Source organism: Hypanus sabinus, chromosome 13 (genome assembly GCF_030144855.1).
Source record: "Hypanus sabinus isolate sHypSab1 chromosome 13, sHypSab1.hap1, whole genome shotgun sequence".
Classification (NCBI taxonomy): Eukaryota; Metazoa; Chordata; class Chondrichthyes; order Myliobatiformes; family Dasyatidae; genus Hypanus; species Hypanus sabinus.
This window is the reverse complement of record NC_082718.1, coordinates 79142505-79162272: the sequence shown is the minus strand read 5'-3', so window position 1 is coordinate 79162272 and position 19768 is coordinate 79142505. Positions and strand designations below refer to the sequence as shown.

The 19768-nt window shown below is 40.1% G+C and overlaps 1 protein-coding gene across 11 annotated transcripts in view; it reads right to left on the bottom strand.

The window, feature by feature from the left end:
* Positions 1-19768, bottom strand: part of smtnb (smoothelin b) — a 299570-nt gene that overhangs the window by 194482 nt on the left and 85320 nt on the right. For 10 of the 11 annotated variants that reach the window (XR_009515412.1, XR_009515411.1, XM_059987987.1 and 7 more), the window contains exon 3: positions 18325-18418. The exons of the other annotated variant lie outside the window; for it this stretch is intronic. Coding sequence is in view for 8 of the 10 variants with exons in the window: in XM_059987987.1 (XP_059843970.1) it covers positions 18325-18418 (94 nt within the window). In the remaining 2 variants the exon portion in view is untranslated. The remainder of the gene's footprint in view (positions 1-18324; positions 18419-19768) is intronic. 11 annotated transcript variants of the gene reach the window in all.

Here is a 19768-nt window from a genome sequence, read left to right as displayed (position 1 = left end):
CCCTTTGACCTTCACAGAAGTGGCCGCCCAAGCATGTAACCTTGGGCTAAATTCACATATTTCTTAAGATTACCAGAGAAAACTTGAGCATCTAAAAGTATTGTTATGCAGACAGGTCCATGTATGAGAGTAGACTTGCACAGATTGGCATATCTTTTATCCCTTCCAAGCTGTCTCTGGATGGCCTACCCAAGATATCCCTAAGCCCCAGTAATGGAATGCTGCCAGCAGGGTCAATGCTGAAGCATCTATTGAATGAGCAGTTCAGCTGAAATAAACAGGTTTTACAATGTCTGAGTATCCCTTTAAATAGTGAAAAATCCAAGTACTTAATATTGTATTTATAACACTTTGTTTTACATTTCAGTGAGGAGAAAATGGCTTCTTAGGTACCAGGATTTGCTCACATTGTGAGTACAGATACCTATTTATTGTACTCATAAGGGCTCCATTGACCTAATCCATTTCTTTGAATTCTGCTCAGTGTGCACCTGTTATAGTGTGGAGATTTGGCCATTAATTTATGTACAATAGAACCATGCATTCTGTTCATAATAGCATGGAGGATTAATTCATCGTGTGTGTAAAGGGGATGTCTTTCCAAATCAATGTTTCAATAAATCAAGAGAAATCACAGTTTTAGATCTGAAATGGGGCAAAGTAGAAGGGTTAATTTATAATTAAGTAGTTAAGAGCCTTTAGTGAAGAGTGATCACCATATTATAAATTTTTATTTAAAGTTATGTAAAATGTGATAACATGAAAATCAGGGCTTTAAATTCAGCAGATTCCAGTTAACTGAGCCACAGGTTAATTGAAAAAGAAGCTTATTTGGGACAACTCTAAAGAACAACAGCTAATCAAGAAAAGAGTTTTGATATCCTTCAATTCATTTGGGCCACTATGCCACTTAACTGGGACAGGAGACTGTTGCTGAACAGTTTCTAAACAGCATCAGTCGCATTCACTTGTGTGGCCGTTAGGCACTACAGTTTTTAAATAGTGTCAGTTGTATGTTTTTATGTCCAAAAGCCGTGATTTTTGTCACTGATAGTTGGCAAGAAATAAGCAGTAAGACAATTCTGAACTGCTTTGCTCACTGCAGATTCAAGCATTCATGGAGATGCGAGAAATGGCCTGGAGTGAAAATGAAATGATTTCACTACTTCAACAAGTTAGGACCTATGAAGAATTTGAAGGTACCGATAGTTATCTTGAATGTTACTATAAAAACTAAGATTTGAAGGATGCACCAATTTCTAACTAGCATCAGTCGGGTGCATTTGTGTAGATGTTAAGATGCTGCACCATGTTTAGAGCAACCCTACTGTCAATTGCTGATGCTTCTGTTATGTTAGTCACCTGGACCGACCGATGCCGAATTAAAAGGCAGTGATTTTTGACACTACAGTACTTCATGCAGGAGGCAATGAAGGCAATTCATTATTTACATTAGGTGTCTGCACTGATTTTGTTCATTTACAATCACAAGAACATGGAAGTGTACACTATATGAATTCCTTCATTGATAACTATTAGGAACTAATACAGTTTTATAGTACTGCAAATACATTGGCAGTGTTCTAATTTGTTCTATATTTCATTTTTAAAAATAATTTGTAACTCAGTTAAGCAGCAGTTTGTTTTTTTAAAACTATTTCCATGAAACTTTGACCAAAATGGCTCCACTGTGTCCCAATTAACCAGAATCCACTGTATATACAAAACAAGCTGACCATATGCAGCTTGAACTGGTTGTGGTAAATGGAAACTCTGTTAAAAGTTTTGATATAAATGCACACAAGGCTAATATTTAAAGAACTAATACACAATTTCCAGCAAATGAAACATCATATCCCAACAGTAAGAGCAGTCCAGGCATCACTAGAAAGAAAAGTCAAAGATCAAGTCAAGTCACTTTTTCTTGTCATTTCAACCATAACTGCTGGTACAGTACACAGTAAAAACGAGACATTTTTCAGGACCGTGGTGCTACATGAAACAGTACAAAAACCACACTGAACGATGTAAAAAACAACACAGGAAAAAAAAAACTACACTAGACTACAGACCTAACTAGGACTGCATAAAGTGCACAAAACAGTGCAGGTATTACAATAAATAATAAAATATAATATTAGATCAAAGTAAAAGATTTAAAATTTTGCCAAGAAGAGCAAAAAGCCTGAAGATTATGAAGAGTATCTTATTTCAGCAATGGAAGATGAAAACATTTATAAGAAATGGATAAGTAGTACAGGTGTTGTTAGTTAAGGCTCTGCAGCTGGATCATTGACTTCCTAGTTGGGACCACAGTCACTGGATATCGGAAATAACATCTTCTGCTCGTTGACAATCAACACAGGCATATCTCAAGGATACATACTTAGCTTGGTGCTCTATTGTTCATACATTCATGACTGTGTACCTAGGCACAGCTCAAATGCCATCTATAAAATTCACCAATGATAGAACTGCTGCTGGCTGAATCTCAGATGGTGACAAGGTGGTGTACTGGCAAGAGATGGATCTGCTGGTTGAATGGTGCTGCAACGACCGGTATCAGTAAGGTCAGGGAATTGACTGTGGACATCAGGAAGAGGGAATTTAGAGAACACAAAGCAGTTCTCATAAAGGGGTCCACAGTGGAAAGGTGAGCAACTTCAACTTCCTAGGAGTCAGCACTTCTTCAGATCTATCTTAGGCCCAGCATGGAGTCATAGAACATTAGTGCACAGAAATAGGTCCTTTGGCCAATCTAGCCCATGCCAACCAATTATTCTGCTTAGTCCCATCCACCTGACCTGGACCATAGACTGTCATACCCTTCCCAACCAAATACATCAAAATTTCTCTTAAATGTTGAAATTGAACTTGCATCCACCACTTACGCTGGCAGCTCGTTCCACACTCTCACCAGCCTCTGAGTGAAGTTGTTTCCCCTCACGATCCCCTTGAGCATTTCACCTTTCATGCTTAACCCATAACCTCTAGTTCTTGTCTCACCCAACCTCAGTGTGAAAAGCCTGTTTGTTTTTACCTCATCCATACCTCTCAAATTTTTTTTACTCTTTAAAATTTCCCCTCAATCTTCTACATTCTAGGGAATGAAGTCCTAACCTAATGAAACTTTCCCTATAACTCAGGTCCTCAAGTCCAGGCAACATCCCTGTAAATTTTCTCTGCACTTTTTCCAATCTTTTTGATATCTTCCATGTAGGTATGTGACCAGAACTGCACACAACACTCCAAACTGGGCATCCCCAATGTTCTGCAGAACATCAGCATAATGTCCCAACTCCTGTACATATGAAGGTCAATGTACCAAAAGCTCTCTTAGCAACTCTATCTACCTGTGACACCACTTTCAAGGAATTATGGAAGTTTTCCCAGATCCCTCCATTCTACTGCACCCTGCCATTCACTGTGTAAGACCTTCCCAGCTTTGTTTTCCCAAAGTGCAATACCTCACACTTGTGTGCATTAAATTCTATCTGCTATTTTACAACCCAACCTATTTTTCCAGCTGGTCCAGATCCAGCTGCAAGTTTTGATAGCCTTCCTCACTATCCACTATCCCCTCAAGCTTGATATCATCCACTACAAGCTTTGACAGTCTTCCCCACTGTCCACTATACCTCCAATCTTGGTGTCATCTGCAAATTTGCTTATCTAGTTTACCATATTATTATCCAGATTGTTGATATAGATGACAAACAACAACGGACCCAGCACCAATCCCTGCGGCACACCACTAGTCACGGGACTCCAGTCAGAGAAGCAATCTTCCACTACCACTCTCTGGCTTCTCCCACATAGCCAATGTCGAATCCAATTTGTTATTTCATCCCAAGTGCCAAGCAATTGAACCTTCTTAACCAACCTTATCAAAAGCCTTGTTAAAGTCCACAATGACAATGCCCTCTGCCTTTCCTTCATCAACTTTCCTGGTAACCTCTTCCAAAAACTCTATAAGATTGGTTAGACAAGGTCTACTATGCATAAGGCCGTGATTACTATCCCCAATCAGCCCTGTCTACATAAATACTTAAGAATACCTTCCAATAATTTAGAATCCCTTAAAATAACTTCTTACCTTCCAATCCTTGGACACCTCACTCATGTCTAAGGATGCAATTACGAAGAAGGCATGATAGTAGCTATATTTCATTCAGAGTTTGAGAAGATTTGGTATGCCATGAAGGAATGTAGCAAATTTCTACAGATGTAATGTAGAGAGCAATCTGACTGACTGTATCACTGTTTGGTATGGAGGGGCCAATGCACAGGATCGGAAAAATCTATAGAGGGTTGTAAACTCAGCCAGCTCTAACATAGACACTTATCTCTTCACCATGGAGAATATCCTCAAAAGGTGATGCCTCAAGAAGGTATCATCCACCATTAAAGACCTTCACCACCCAGTACATGCTCTCTTTTCATTACTATCATTGGAGAGGTGGTACAGGAGCCCCAACATTGAATGTTTTAGGAACAGTTTTTTTCCATCCACCATCAGATTTCTAAATGGACATTGAACCCATGAACATAACCTCACTATTTTGCTCTTTTTGCATTATTTATTTTTATACACATATTCTTATAGTAATTTGGATTGAATTGACTTTATTTCTTACATCCTTCGCATACATGAGTAAAAATCTTTACATTACGTCTCCATCTAAATGTGCAATCGTAGTAATTTATAATAACGAATAGAAGTCAATGTAACAATTTCAATTAATTTTTATGCATTACACTATACCATTGCTGCAAAATAACAAATTTCATGACCCAATAATAAACCTGATAAACCAGATTCTTTTTGAGTAGCACTAATCAACAGTACCCATAAATGATAGAGTTCAAAAGCAGTTCATCCAAAGATGCCTTCCTGAACTGTGCCAACTACAGTTCCACAAGACAACTCCTCCCAAACCTGTCTCTTCTAGCTGTTAAAAAACTATTTCCTTGCCATAAAACTATCAAACATGATTTTTTATTCTCCCATTGTTGTAAGATTGAATTCCTAGATCTTCTCATTTAACAGTATTCCACTCCTCTTCCTCCACTTTCTGCTGTATGGCTGAGGATGTTAACAGTTGGAATCACAATAACTCACATTTCTTTATATACCACATACTATCTCAAATCCACATACAATCTACCTGAAGGCTTAGACAGCGGAAACATCAAGCAAGTTGATTATCTGCTTCAGCCAGCAGGTGTTGAATCCATGGGATTCATTGCCATGGAGAGCTGTGGAAACCACATTACTGTTTCTTTCTTTCTAAATCTTTTTATTAATATTAGTAATATGGACAGAATACAAATGATATATTGATAAAGAAATTACCAACATACAAATTCCATTACATATGAAAAAAAACATACATAATAGTTACAATATAAATGAGTTTACCAAGACATAAGCCATAAAATATATGTATGAACATAGTAAATCTAAATATTTCATAATGTATGATATAAAGAGAACAGAAAAAAGAAAGAAAAAAAACAAAAAAAAATTTATATAATGCAAAACTAGCTAATCTAATCTAATAACTATAACTAATAAGTAATATAGAAGAAAACAGAAGCAAAAAAAAAGAGAGAAAAAAAAAGGGGGCCATTTATAATATCTCACAAAAATAAGTATTCATCAATGCCGTCACTTCCGGTCCTCTCAAAATACATAAGCTAAAAGCTGGGAAATCAAATGAACTTGGCACAGGGTCATATTGCATCATATGAAAATGTTGAATAAATGGTCTCCATAACTTTTCAAATTTAATAGAAGTCTCAAAAGTACCACTTCTAATTTTTTCTAAATTTAAACATAACAAAGTTTGAGAGAACCAATTAAATACAGTGGGAGGATTAATTTCTTTCCAATTCAACAATATAGATCTTCTAGCCATCAGAGTTAGAAATGCAATCATTCGACGAGCAGAAGAAGATAAATGCAGTGAGTCTAACATTGGTAAACCAAAAATTGTGGTAATAGGATGAGGTTGTAAATCGATATTCAAAACCGCAGAAATAATATCAAAAATATCTTTCCAATATTTCTCCAAAAATGAACACGACCAAAACATATGAGTTAAAGATGCAATTTCAGAATGACATCTATCACAAATAGGACTAATATGAGAGTAAAAATGAGCTAATTTATCCTTGGACATATGGGCCCTATGTACATTACTGGGTAGAATTAAGGCAGGGATTGATAGGTTCTTCAGTTGTAAGGGAATGAAGGGTTATGGAGAGAAGGAGGGAAATGGGGTTGAGGGAGAAAAGGAAAATCAACCATGATTGAATGACATGATTGATGGGCTGAACAGCCACATTCTGCTCCTACCTCTTATGATCTCTCTATTACTATTCTCTTCCATTCTTACATATTTTAGTTGCTTCACAACTGGCACTCCTATCTGCTCTGTAAGCCCCAAAATTCTCTCTTGAGTTTTTTTGTCTCTGTCCTCTGGAATGCCTTAAAACGTACCTCGCTGGTTCTGATTTTTCTCATTTGCCTATTTCATTGTGAGTAATGTAGGTTAAATTTCTTGTAACAGGCTACTTGATAAAGTATAGATTTTAACATTGCTTCTCTGTGAAGTTGAAGTTTAAATGGAGTTCCTCAAAAATACCTCCTACTGATTATGGTTTTGCTCCTCTTTTTCTTCTCAGCTATTTCAGCACTCTCCATTGCTTCACACACAGAGCTCCAACAAATATGTTTTGAAAGCTAAAAGAAAGCAACAAATATTTGTACAAAAGTGGGTGCAGATGAAATTTACCTGGATGATGCTAGTATTAGCAAACTGTTGTTAAGATACACTAAAGAGACACAACTCAAATGTATTCAATTATAGGGGCCTTGAGAGATTAAATAGAAAGGATCCTTTCCCTAGGATAGTGGTTGAGGGACAAATCCATAAGCATACATATATTGAAATTAGTTAATTGAGAAACTGGAGGGAGACAAGAAAAGCTTTCTCATCCAGAGGATAGGAGCATCTGCAAGGCACTGCCTGAAAGGGTGATTGATGCAGCATGTTCCAAAATTACCTGGATGTACTTTAAGAACAATGGGAAGCCAAATAGTCTTCTCTAGCAGAAATTTCTATGTATTAATTGTCCTACTACAATGAAATCATAACTGATTCTTCAGGCAAAACAGACTTTTAAAAAGGCTGTGACTTAAATCAGTAGCTGAAAATAAGCCAGCATTTACCCTTCAGAGAATGCTTGAACATTTGAATAAGTACAAATCTTTATCATGCACTGGATTCACAATTTGTAGTTTATACCATGGTTAATCATTCATTTACATAAAGCAACATCGTGGCAAATTGTCCTGCATAAGTGATTATTCTATTGAAATTATTAAGAACAGCATTTTCAATGCAGCTAGCACGTGAATAATTCAGAATCTAATTCTGAGGTGGGATGAGAATTGCAGGTGAACAGAAATGTTACAATGGTGGAATATGGAGTGTCTTAAATGGTGCACTTGAACAACATCTATTTTGTAACACTTCTGTTTAAAATCATTAATTAATTTGTTTTTGCCATGTAAAAAGAGTAGATTTGCTGTCCTGTACATACTAATAAACATTGGAGACACCTCCCTCTTTAGGCAAAGTATGGAAAAACACTACCAAAATAATCTTTGACCATTTTAAAAGAAGAAATATAAAGAAGAATAAGCTATTCAGTCCCTTGCTTCTGTTCTACATGACTTGTACCTCATATCAGCACTAATCCTATATCCCTTGACTCCATTAATAACTGAAGATCTATTGATTTCTGAATATAGACAATGACATATGCTTCAGAGTCCTCAAATATTCATTATCCTGTAAGTTAAGAAAATACTTCTCAGCTCTAAATGGCCAACCCTCTAAAACCCACAATGCCGTACTGCCCTTTTTAAACCTTCACAACCGATCTAACTCTTCCCACCGACATAGCACAGTCTATTTCTCTTACTTCTATATGCCTAAGATTCTTGAATGTCCCTTTAAGTCTGCATGCTCCAATCTTAGACACCAGGGCCTGGGGAAGAAGATCAACTTGGGATCCACCTCATCAATTACATCACCTTTATTCTTCTAACCTCAAGATAATTGGCTCAGTCTGTTCATTCCCACTTGAACAATAAACACAACATCCCAGGAATCAATCTGATGAAAATCTAAGGCACCCCCTCTAGTTGCAAGTATATCCTATTAGAGGGTGACTAGTATTGGAGAATAAAGTTGCAACGTTTGCTGTGTGGCCAGAACTATGTGACCAGTGTGACTTGTGTTTGCTATTTGCTACGTATCCAATTTATTGGCCAGAATGTAATCTTTGTATTGCCTCTGTACTATTGAACATATCAGTGCCTTAAGAATGTAGCTAGCCTTAAGAATGTAGCTAACAGTGAAAGTAAGCATGTAGAGATAATGGTGGTAGACGGAATCGTGGAGTGGTGTGATGGTATGGGGACCAGTCAAGGCCGGGAAGGGGGACACGTGTTCCAGGGAGTAGACTAGAGCAAGTATGGGCTATGGAGTGGTGTGATGGTATGAAAACCAGCCAAAGCCGGGAAGGGGGACACGTGTTCCAAGGAGTAGACAAGACAGGATGGTATGAGAACCAGTCAAGGCACTAGAACAAGTTTATGTTAATAAAACTAAGATAAGAAATTACTATAAAGAATACTGTGAACTAGGCTTGGCAGGTAATTAGTGACACGTTCATTAATTGTCTCAGCTTTTGTTTGCAAATAAAGGCTTAAATTTCTCGAAGAATCTTCTTCATCTCCTGGTTATTTCAAGAAACCACGACACTAGACCTTTGCATATTGTTCCAGATGCTATCCCACCAGGGCCCTATTAACTAAGAAAAGTTACTCTACTTTAGACCTCAAAATGTCTTACAATAAAAACCAATTTGCTTTACTAATTTATTGCTGTATCCTGCACATTAATGTCCAGTAGCATTGCACAGAAAGATAGCTGGATCTCTCTGAGCACCAACACATTTCAATCTCTCACCATTTAAAAAATCCATTGCCTTTCTATTGTTTCTTCCTACCAAAGATGATAGCCTCACTTTCTCCCCACATCATATTCAATCCATTTTGTCCATTCCCATTCACTTAGTCTGTTTTATTCACTTGAAGCATGTCCACATTATCCTCACAGCCTAGACCACTAACTGGCTTTGTCTCATCAGAAAACTTGTATATATTGCAAGTGGTCTCCTCATCTAATTACTGATGTCAACATTATCATCATCATCATCATCATGTACCATGTCATATGACTTAGGCATTTACAGTCCATGACCATCTTGGCAATTTTTTTTTGACAGAAGCAATTTGCCATTGCCTTCTTCCGGACAGTGTCTTTACAAGACTGGTGACCCCAGCCATTATTAAAGGAAACACTGATGGTACTTTGCCTCCCAGGTGCCAGGGTCTGCGATGCTTCTGAATATCCTTAAAAGGGAGGGTGAGTAGCCAGAAATCATGGTACATACTGGTACCGACGACATAGGTAGAAATAGGGAGGAGGTTCTGTAAACAGAATACAGGGAGTTAGGAAGCTGAGAAGCAGGACCTCAAAGGTAGTAACCTCAGGATTGCTGCCTGTGCCACATGACAGTGAAGATAGGAATAGAATGAGGTGGCAGATAAATGTGTGGCTGAAAAAATTAGAGCAGGAGGAAGGAATTCAGATTTCTGGATCATTGGGACATCTTCTGGGGCAGGTGTGACCTATACAAAAATGAAGGCTTGCACTTGAATCCAAGGGAGACCAATATTCCTGCAGGCAGGTTTACTAGAGCTGTAGGGAGTGGTTTAAACTACTATGGCAAGGGGATGGGAACCAGTATGATAGAGCTGAGGATGAGCTAGCAGGTTTACAAGTAGATCATGTAATATGTAATATGAATGTAAGGAAGGACAATCCAATGATTGGGTACAATTGCAGACAGTGCAAAGAGTTAAGTTGTACCACAGAAGCAAAATTCAAAAGGGCGAGAACACAGTACTGAAGGTGCTGTACTTAAATGCATGTTGCATTCAGAATAAGGTGGATGAACTCCTCGCGCAATTAGAGATTGGTCGGTATGATGCTGTGGGCAACACTGAAAGAGGTCATAGTTTGGAGTTTAACATCTAAGGATATACTTTCTATTGAAAGGACAGACAGAAATAGGCATAGGCAACGGTCTGGGTCTGTTGGTAGGAGATGGAATTACATCTTTAGAAAGAGGTGACATAGGGTCAGAGAATGTTGAAACTTTGTGGGTGCAGTTAAGAAACTGCAAGGTTAAAAAAAACATTATTGGATCATGTATAGGCCTCCAAGAAGCAGCCAAGATGTAGGGTTGAGATTGCAAAGGGAGCTGGAAAGGCATATGATAAGGGTAATATCACAATTGTAATGGGGGACTTCAAAATGCAAGGGGGTTAGAAAAATCAAGTAGGTGTCGGATCATAAGAGAGGGAATTTGTTGAATGCCTATGAGATGGCCTTTTAGAGCAGCTCTTCCACAAGCACAAACAGAACAGGTAGAGACAAAGGAACGGGTGTCAGCATCCATGGAGGGCCACCAGAAATGTCTCTTCAGGAGGTCAGAGTCCAATCGATCCTGGGATGGCAGGCAAAACGAGACATGTGCCCCAATTGAGAACCCGAGATTGAACAAAATCAGGCACAAAGAGGAAATTGGAGGGTCCGTTTCTTGGGTTAGGTTGAGTCTATTGGGCCTCTTTAACTATGGTCTTGATCTCCCAGGTGAGGGCAGCCACAACACAGGATGGTGGAAGGATGGTCTTAGGGTAGGGAAGGCCCTCCTTGGAAATGTATTGACAGGAGAGAGCATCTGGCTTCCAGTTCTTGGACCCCGGATGATAGGTCTGAACTGGCCAAAAAAATAATGCTTAACAGGCTTGGCGGGAATTCAGGCGTTTGGTGGTTTGGATATATGTGAAGTTCTTGTGATCAGATCAGATGATAAATGGATATTCCACTCCCTCTAGTGCCTCCACTCCTCCAAAGCAAGCTTGACCGCCAGTAACTTCCAGTTCCCTACATCATAATTTTGTTTGGCGGGGGACAGCCAGCGAGAAAAGAAGGCACAGGGATGAAGTTTTTGGTCAGGTTCTGAACGTTGGGAGAGGACTGCTCCTACCCCAGAGTCAGAGGCATCGACCTCACAATGAATTGACAAGAGGGGTCTGGTTGAACCAGGATGGGAGCGGAGGTGAAATGCCTCTTCAGCTCCAAGAACGCAGCATCCGCTTTGGGGTCCCAGTAAAAAGGGGTCTTAGGAGAGGTGAGTCAAGTAAGGGGCACTGCCACCCGGCTGTAATCCCTGATGAAACGATGATAAAAGTCTATGAACCCCAGAAATCACTGAAGTTGCTTGAGTGTCATGGGTGTAGGCCACTCCGCCACCACCTGGATCTTTTCGGGATCCACCCTCACTTACCGGCTCTCCGTGATTTATCTGAAGAAACTGACTGAAGGAATGTGAAACTTGCACTTCTCAGCTTTTACAAATAGTTTGTTCTCCCAAAGCCTCTGCAGAACCTGACAACATGTTGGTTGTATTCCTGAAGATTGCTGGAGAAGATTAAGATGTTATCCAAATAAACAAACATGAAGCAGTTAATAAAATCTCTAAGGACATCGTTTCTCAGGGCTTGGAAAACAGCAGGGGCGTCTGTGAGGCCAAATGGCATGACCAGGTATTCGAAGTAACCAAGAGGGGTGTTGAACACTGTTTTCCACTCATGTCCCTCCCTTATCCTGACCAGATGATGGGCACTTCGTAGGTCCAACTTGGAGAAGATGGTGTCTCCATGAAGTGGTTCGAAAGCAGAGTTGAGAACGGGTAGTGGATATTTGTTCTTTACGGTTATGCTATTTAGGCCTCAGCAGTCAATGCAGGGGCACAGTGAACTGTCTTTCTTCCCCACAAAGAAGAAACCTGCGCCAACAGGGGAGGATGAGAGTCAGATAATACCTGCCACGAGAGATTCATTTAAGTAAGCCTCCATTGCTTCCCTTTCTGGCCACGACAAGTTATATAGCCGACTGGTGGGCAGAGGACTTCCGTGGAGAAGATCAATAGCACAATCATAAAGGCGGTGTGGTGGCAGGGAAAGAGCCCGTTGTTTGCTGAACACTTCTCTCAGATCGTGATACTCTGCTGGAACCTTGGATAGGTCGGGGGTCTCAGCGGCAGACAAGGTTGCAGTGACTTTCACAGGGCCAATTGAAGACAAGTGGAGTGACAGAGCAGGCTCCAGCTGGCTATCTTCCCAGTGGACCAGTTGATGTGAGGATTATGGCAGACCAGCCAGGGATACCTAAGAACTATAGCAGCTTGAGGTGAGGAAATTAAGTTAAATTGTACCTGCTCCCGATGGCTCCCAGAGAGAATTAGAGACAGGAGTGGTGTGCAGTGTGTGACCCAGGCCAGAAGTCTGCCATCTAGTGCCCGGGCTTCCAGAGGGATACTCAACAGCTCCTGAGGAATTCCAGCCCGGGAAGCTATGTCTTCATCTAGGATGTTTCCCTCAGCACTGGAGTCCAGTAGAGCTGACAGAGGCAGGGATTGTTGGTAATAAATAAGGTAGGTAGGATCTGCATCTGGGTTCAGGGGACAGAAGGAAATGTTGTTTGGCTCACCAGGATCCCCCTTTCTACTAGTGCTTTCCCTTTTGGCTAAAGGGGACAGGTTGCACAGAAATGGCCAGACTGGCTGCAATAGAGACATTCTCCCGCTCTCTGAATCTCTGAGGTTGCTCTGTGGGAGAAAGATGGTTCTGTCCCAGCTGCATTGGTTCCTCTCCCAAGATGGTGGAAACGGCTGGGCTGGGAGCTGTTCTATGAGCTGGAGGAGAAGGCAAGCTTGCGCTGGGGGGAGATGGTACAGAGTGCCATAGAGTAGCCAAAGGGGGTGGACGACCGGTTCTCTCCCTATGGCGTTCTCGAAGATGGTTGTCCAGCCTGGTGGCTAGGGTGATTAAAGAATCCAGGCTGTTGGTGTCATCTCTTGCCACCAACTCGTCTTTCACCCTGTCGCTGAGACCATCCCGAAATACCTCGGAGTGCCTCATCATTCCACCCTGAGTCAGCCGCTAACGTCCGGAACTCCACGGAATACTCAGTGACACTGCATGAGCCCTGACGGAGAGTGAGTGGACGCTTAGCGGCATCTTCACCACGGACAGGGTGGTCAAAGATCTTCTTCATCTCCGCGATAAAGGTGGGAAAAGAGCAGATCTCTGGCTGATTATCACAGACAGTTGTAGCCCACGTTAAAGCACTTCCCTGCAACAACCCCATGATATAAGCTACCTTTGACTTGTCTGTGGAGTACGTGGGTGACTGCTGATCAAACACCAAGGAGCATTGAAGAAGGAAGGCCCAGCACTTCCCCAAATCCCCAGTGTAGTGTTCTGGTTCAGGTATGTGCGACTCCCTTGGCGGGGGTGTTGCTGACACATAGGGGGTTGCCACTACAGACTATTTGGACTGGTTTGACAGAGTTGTCAGAGTGGAAGGGGTAAACTAAGTGGATATATGGTCCACCTGGCCACCGACCTTCGTTACATTAGCAGACAGGGAACGGAGGTTTTCCATGACATCCTGGAGAAGTCAATCGAGCAGAGCCAGTAGTGAGCCCTGGCTGGCAAGGGCTTGTTGCAGGGTATTTGTGTCCGCTGGGTTCATTGTGGCCAGTTCGTTCTGTTATACGGAGCGAAGGAAGCGAACCCAAGTGCAGGACACAGGCATGGAGACTGAGTTTGGATGCTTACATGGGCATAAACACTGAACAGCAAGCAGGAGAGATCTTGACACAGAACCTTGATATGGAACCTTGACATGGAGCCTTCACTCAGAGACTTGACACAGAGCCTTGACTCAGAGAAACAGAGTCTCATAGGTAAACCTTGAAACTGGAGCTAAACTTAGAACAAACAGTTCTAATCAGTCAGGAAACGTAGTTTACTCACAGGAAAAAAGACCAACGAACTGGCAACTAGTGGTTGTGATGCCAAAGTTCTTATACTGCAGTTCTACATGGAAACCAGGTGTGCTGTCATCAAAGTGAATTAGAAGCAATTGGGAAGTTAACAATCGGAACCATGACACTATCAATGGAAATTGGGAGCAAGATAGGGAATTAACAACTGGAACCATGGCAGAAACATTTAAAAGGAATCTGAGGGACAAACATCTTCACACATACACTGATGCATATAAGGAATGAGCTACCAGAGAAAGTAGTTGAGGCATCAGAACAGGTACATTAAGAGGAAAGATTCAACAGGATACTGTAAGGCCCAAATGTAGGAATATCAGCCTAACTCATGCATCTTGTTTTGCATGAATGAGTTAGTTTAAAGGACTTGTTTCCATGCTGCATTACTCTTTGACACGATGACTCAATGGACAATCTGCATTTCTATGTAAGGGCCATCAGCTAAAGCAATCCAAACTGTAGACACTGGAAACAATATACATAGCCTACATGCAAAGCTATAACACTACCTTACCTCTTACTGTTGTGAATACAAATATATAGCACTTATCTCAAAAGTTTGATCATTTCCCTCAATGTTTTGGACTAAAATAACGACTGCTGCATGAACATAACTATTCATAGTTCTATAAAATGCATTTATCTTTACGCAAAGTTTCAAATATTGACAAAAGTGTTTTATTCAACTTAAAAGTGAAATTACACTAAACCATAAGAACATGCAAGGAGGAGGATTAGGCCATGGCACCTTGATCACGCTCCATCATTTAATTGAATCACAGCTGATTTTATATCTCAGGCTCACTTTAATTCACTAACAGATCCATTAACTCCTTTAGTATCTTAAAAATTGATCAATTTTCTTGGCTACACACAGTTATCAGGACTCCAAAGCCTTCTTAAGTGTAAAATTCCCAACATTCATGACAATCCTGGTGAAGAAATTTGTTTTCCTCTGTCCTGAGTAAGTCTCTCTGCACTTTTCTGTCATTTTTGTTGTACACCCACAACAAAAGTGGCATCTGGAAGTTGAAATTCCTTTAAGAACTAGAGCACTAATATTACAGTAGCTCATTTGCAAACTGGAAGCTACACAACATTGTACTCAACCTATGTGGACCACAACATTTGCCATTAAAGAAAATATTTACATAATGTGGATCACAAATAAAAATCATGTGGATGGAAAACAAGGGAGCAAAGGAGTAATTATAGATAATTGCCGTGGAGTATGTCTGTCTGTCTGGAGGAAAGAAAAACTGATGCTGAAAACTCTGCATTACTGCAAACTTAACTAGTAGGAAATGAAATAAAAGGAGAGTCCAGCAAGTCTGGACAATATAAGAAAAGAAAATTCAGGGGCTGATATGGTCCCACGTGGAGACAAACAAGTGGAATAATGGACCAACTGAGAAGTTATCATTCATGATTTAATTATATTATCTGGCTAAGATAATAGAATTTGTACTGTGAAGTTTTAAAAAGGAGGCTTCTGAAAAAGATTGGTATGCAGAGAGGTAATTGCAATGTATTCCAAGATTAGTACTTTAAATTAAGGCCAAAAGATAGGATTTAGACAACAATTTTATTTTAATATTGCAGGAATAGGACACATAAGCAACCTTTTCCACTTGAGGAATCATAGAACAAAAACAGTTGACTAAACACACAACATTTGGGGCAGAGTAGAAAAATATTTTTTTTAAAAGCAAAAGTTGAGGTTGTGCAATACATCGCTAGATTCAGATGACTATGTAAACTCTGAAGACCAAGTTAAAAAGGCTGTTAAAATGAAGATATGGGTACAGAAAAGTTTTGCAGAATGATGAATGCTGCAGCTGGCGAATAAAATAAATGGACTAAAGTACCACTTTCTGCACTGCAATTTCTTCAAAGTTAGTTTCAGTCATCTATTGGAAATGAGAAGAGTTTTACAGATGCTCCCCAAAAGGTTTTTCTGAACTTAAAAATGAAGCATACCAAAAAGCATCTGCAAAGCAGTTTTTCCTCACTCTTATAGAAAAGGTTTACTTTTTCCTAATGGGATATATTTTATGAAACTTAACTGCATTTACTTTGGTCTCCTTTAACAAAATACTGAAAATGGTGTTCAATCTGATGGCATGAATATCGATTTCTCCTTCTGGTAAAAATATTATTCTCTCCCCCTCCCCCCTTCTTCTATTACTCACTCTGGCCTCTTACATCTTCTCACCAGTCTGTCACCTCCCCCCTGGGTCCCCTCCTCCTTTCCTTTCTCCAATGGGCTACACTATCTCCTGACGAAGGGTCTCCGCCCGAAACGTCGACAGTGCTTCTTCCTATAGATGCTGCCTGGCCTGCTGTGATCCACCAGCATTTTGTGTGTGTTACCCTATCTACTATCAGTTTCCTTCTTGTCCAGCCCTTTACCTTTCTTGCCCACCTGGCTTCAGCTAGCTCCTTCTAGCTCTTCTCCTTCCCGCTCTCCCATCTTTTTATTCTGGAGTCTTCCCGCTTCCTGTCCAGTAATGAAAAAGAGTCTCAGCCAGAAACGTTGTCTGCTTATTCATTGCCATAGACGCTGTCCAACTTGTTGAGTTCCTCCAGCATCTTGTGAGTGTGTAGCTTTGGATTTTCAGCATTGGCAGACTTTCTTGTGCTACAGAAAGGGATTCTTTGATTTTTCTTGCAAAACCAGAAATAACAAGCTAGGTTATTGCACCACCCAGTGGTCATCCCTACAAACTTCAGAAAATATAATTTTCCTATTTGGAACTTTAGAACCAAAATAGTGAAGATAGTTAATTAATTCACTCCCATTGCACATCTTTATTAATTATGCTCATTTTCTTTTTCCAATTAACTTATTGACATGATGACATCCTTGCTCGGACATGATCAGTGGCAGGCTAATGACTTTCACAGGAAAGCAAAATTGTTAAATACATAAGGAACAGAGAATACATTTTTTCCTACCAATTTCTGTAAACAGCCTGAAGACAACTTAAAGATGAACTCCAGAACATTTGTATTCTTGAGAAATACTGCATGGTGATTGCTGACAGAGAAGGCTAACAATCCAACCTCACCCAAGGATCATATGGTGTCACTGAATAGCAGGAAAATTGACAGTTCGTTCCCACTTTGGTTTTGGGGCTTTGGGGCATTGTGTCTAATTATAGCATCTATACTGCTAGATTAAGGATTGACTCAAGCATTTCTTCTGTTTGGTTTCTAAACTGGCAATCATTAAAGCTGCAGACAAACTCAAAAATAGTTCAAAAAATAATAGAAGTACAACCAAAATTTGAAAAATTATGACAATGATGTTGGAAATTTACAGTGATTGTCAATGTAATGTGCTGGTACTAAAGTAGATAAACATTCTAAACTGGTCAGGTCAAAACATCTTATCAATCTAGGTCAAAAACTGGGCAACTTACTTCATTGTAGTTGCTAATAAAAACTGACTTCTATTATGACGAGCGATCTGCCAAAAAAATTCCAATCTGTACATTGGAATACCATGTAATGTTTAAAGTTCAAGTTCAATTGTCATTCAACCGCACATGAATACCCACCGATACAGCCAAATGAAACAGCATTACTCCAGGGCCAAGGTACCAACAGTCACAAACCACACAAGGCACATATAGCACATATAAGATAGCAAGTACATACAAGATATCAGTAAAATACAGTCACACCAAAAAAAATAGTCCAAGAACCTAAGCTGCAGAAGTCTGCAATTGAACACAATGCAGCTTACTGAGTGAACACTGGGGAGCAGCACCAATTCCAATGCCGCATCATACCACCTCCGATGGAGTGCACTGACTCCAACACCTCTCTCAATGCTTGAAGACTAGTCTATGCAGCTGCCCCACTGTTTGCCAATAAATCAGTGAATCAGACTTGCAGCATTCCATATTAACAATGTCCAACAGGTCATGCGATCACAAGAAAAGCAACTAAGAGCTCATTGGCTGTTAGACTGAACACCGCCTTCATGCACCCACTCTTCCAATGCCTCTCTGATGCAGGCAGCAGCATGATCTGCACCGTACAGCTCGTTCAGCTTCTCCGCTAATAAACTAATGGGGTAGACCTGCAGAACTTATCAATCTAAGTTTTAATGTCCAGCAGGGTCTTGTGATTGTAAACAATACACTTAAAAAAGACAATAACATCTTTGACTGACCTCGTACAAGTCGCTGCTATCGTACACATCTTACTGGAAGCTACATATTAACACATTGTCAAAGAAATAATTCTGCTCACCAATGTTGTTAGCTCATCAATGTCATCAATGGACTCTAGTTTTCCTGAAAGCTTATCTAAGGACCCTTTCTGATCTTCTTCTTGTCTGTGAGATCTGTCAGAACATTTAGAAAGGAAAATTAAAACATCAAGCTTTTGGGTCAAAGATAGCAGTTCACAATCAAACTCCTTATTGAATTAAGGGGCATTATACATACACATGTAATCTTTTAAAAATTACTAGTAGATTTCATAAAATATTTTCAAACCTTTCTGCCCTCACTTCCTTTTGTACACATCCTCCATTTATTTTGCCTCAGACATTTTTATGTCCTGTGGCTCACAAAGCCAATGCTTAATCTCTGCAAGATTCAATTAATTCAATATTAATTTGTGTCTTGCCTATTTTACTATGCAAGTTGATGTCATTATCTACACTTTTGAATATCTTGATTTCTTCATAAACATATCACAGTATGTGGCTGTCAGCATTGCAACAATCCAATTTCAACATCCCAGAGATAAATATAAAATGCCAGCTCATGCCACTGTTCTCCAATGGCTCTTTATTCCCCCAGTTGTATTCACTTGATCATATTAATATGCATGCATTCATAAGCAGACTATCCTCTACCCTTTCTTTGCTTCTTGCTACTTTGAGTGTACAGTATTGCCTATTTCAGTGTAATCGAAACATGTCTCACTGAATGCACCAGTTTCTCATTAACAACCTGCTCTTCCATCACCTCTATCTGGTACCCTTCCTCCTTCACTTTCTCCCATGGTTCACTGTCTTCTTCTATCAGATTTCTTCTTCAGCCTTTACCTCTTTTAGTTATCACCTCCCAGTTTCTCACTTCAAATCCCTTACCCACCCACCCATCATCCCCTTTATCTGGTTTCACCTACCTTGTACTCCTTCCCCTCCCTCCATCTTCTTTTTCCAGCTTCTTCCCCTTTCCTTTCCAGTCCTAATGAAGGCTCTCAGTCAAAGTGACAACTGTTTATTCACAGATGCTGCCTGACTTGCTGAGTTTCTCCAGCATTTTGTGTGTGTTGCTCTGGATTTCTAGCAGCTCCAGAATCTCCTACGTTTATGACCTGCTCTTCCATGATGTCATCCAAATCTTCTGTCAAATCTGACAGAGAGCTAAGCTTTTGACCACCTACCTTCACCTCCAACATCACGCTGTTGTGCTTTCACTACAGCTTATTTACTGCTAAAACCTTAACTTGTTTTCAATTGTCTTGACTATTCAATGTTCTTAGATTACCCTAATGTGATATTTTCTATGTACTGGAGTTTATGTAAGATCTGCTACCTCTTTTAACATGCATGGTGCCCATTTACCACAGAGGCCATTTACCCAAATTGTCTCCTAGTCTAGCAATGCCTCAACTTTAAAACTTTCAGCCATCTATACAACCTTTTCCAGCCCATGTTGCCAAGCACCTTGCATTTGTC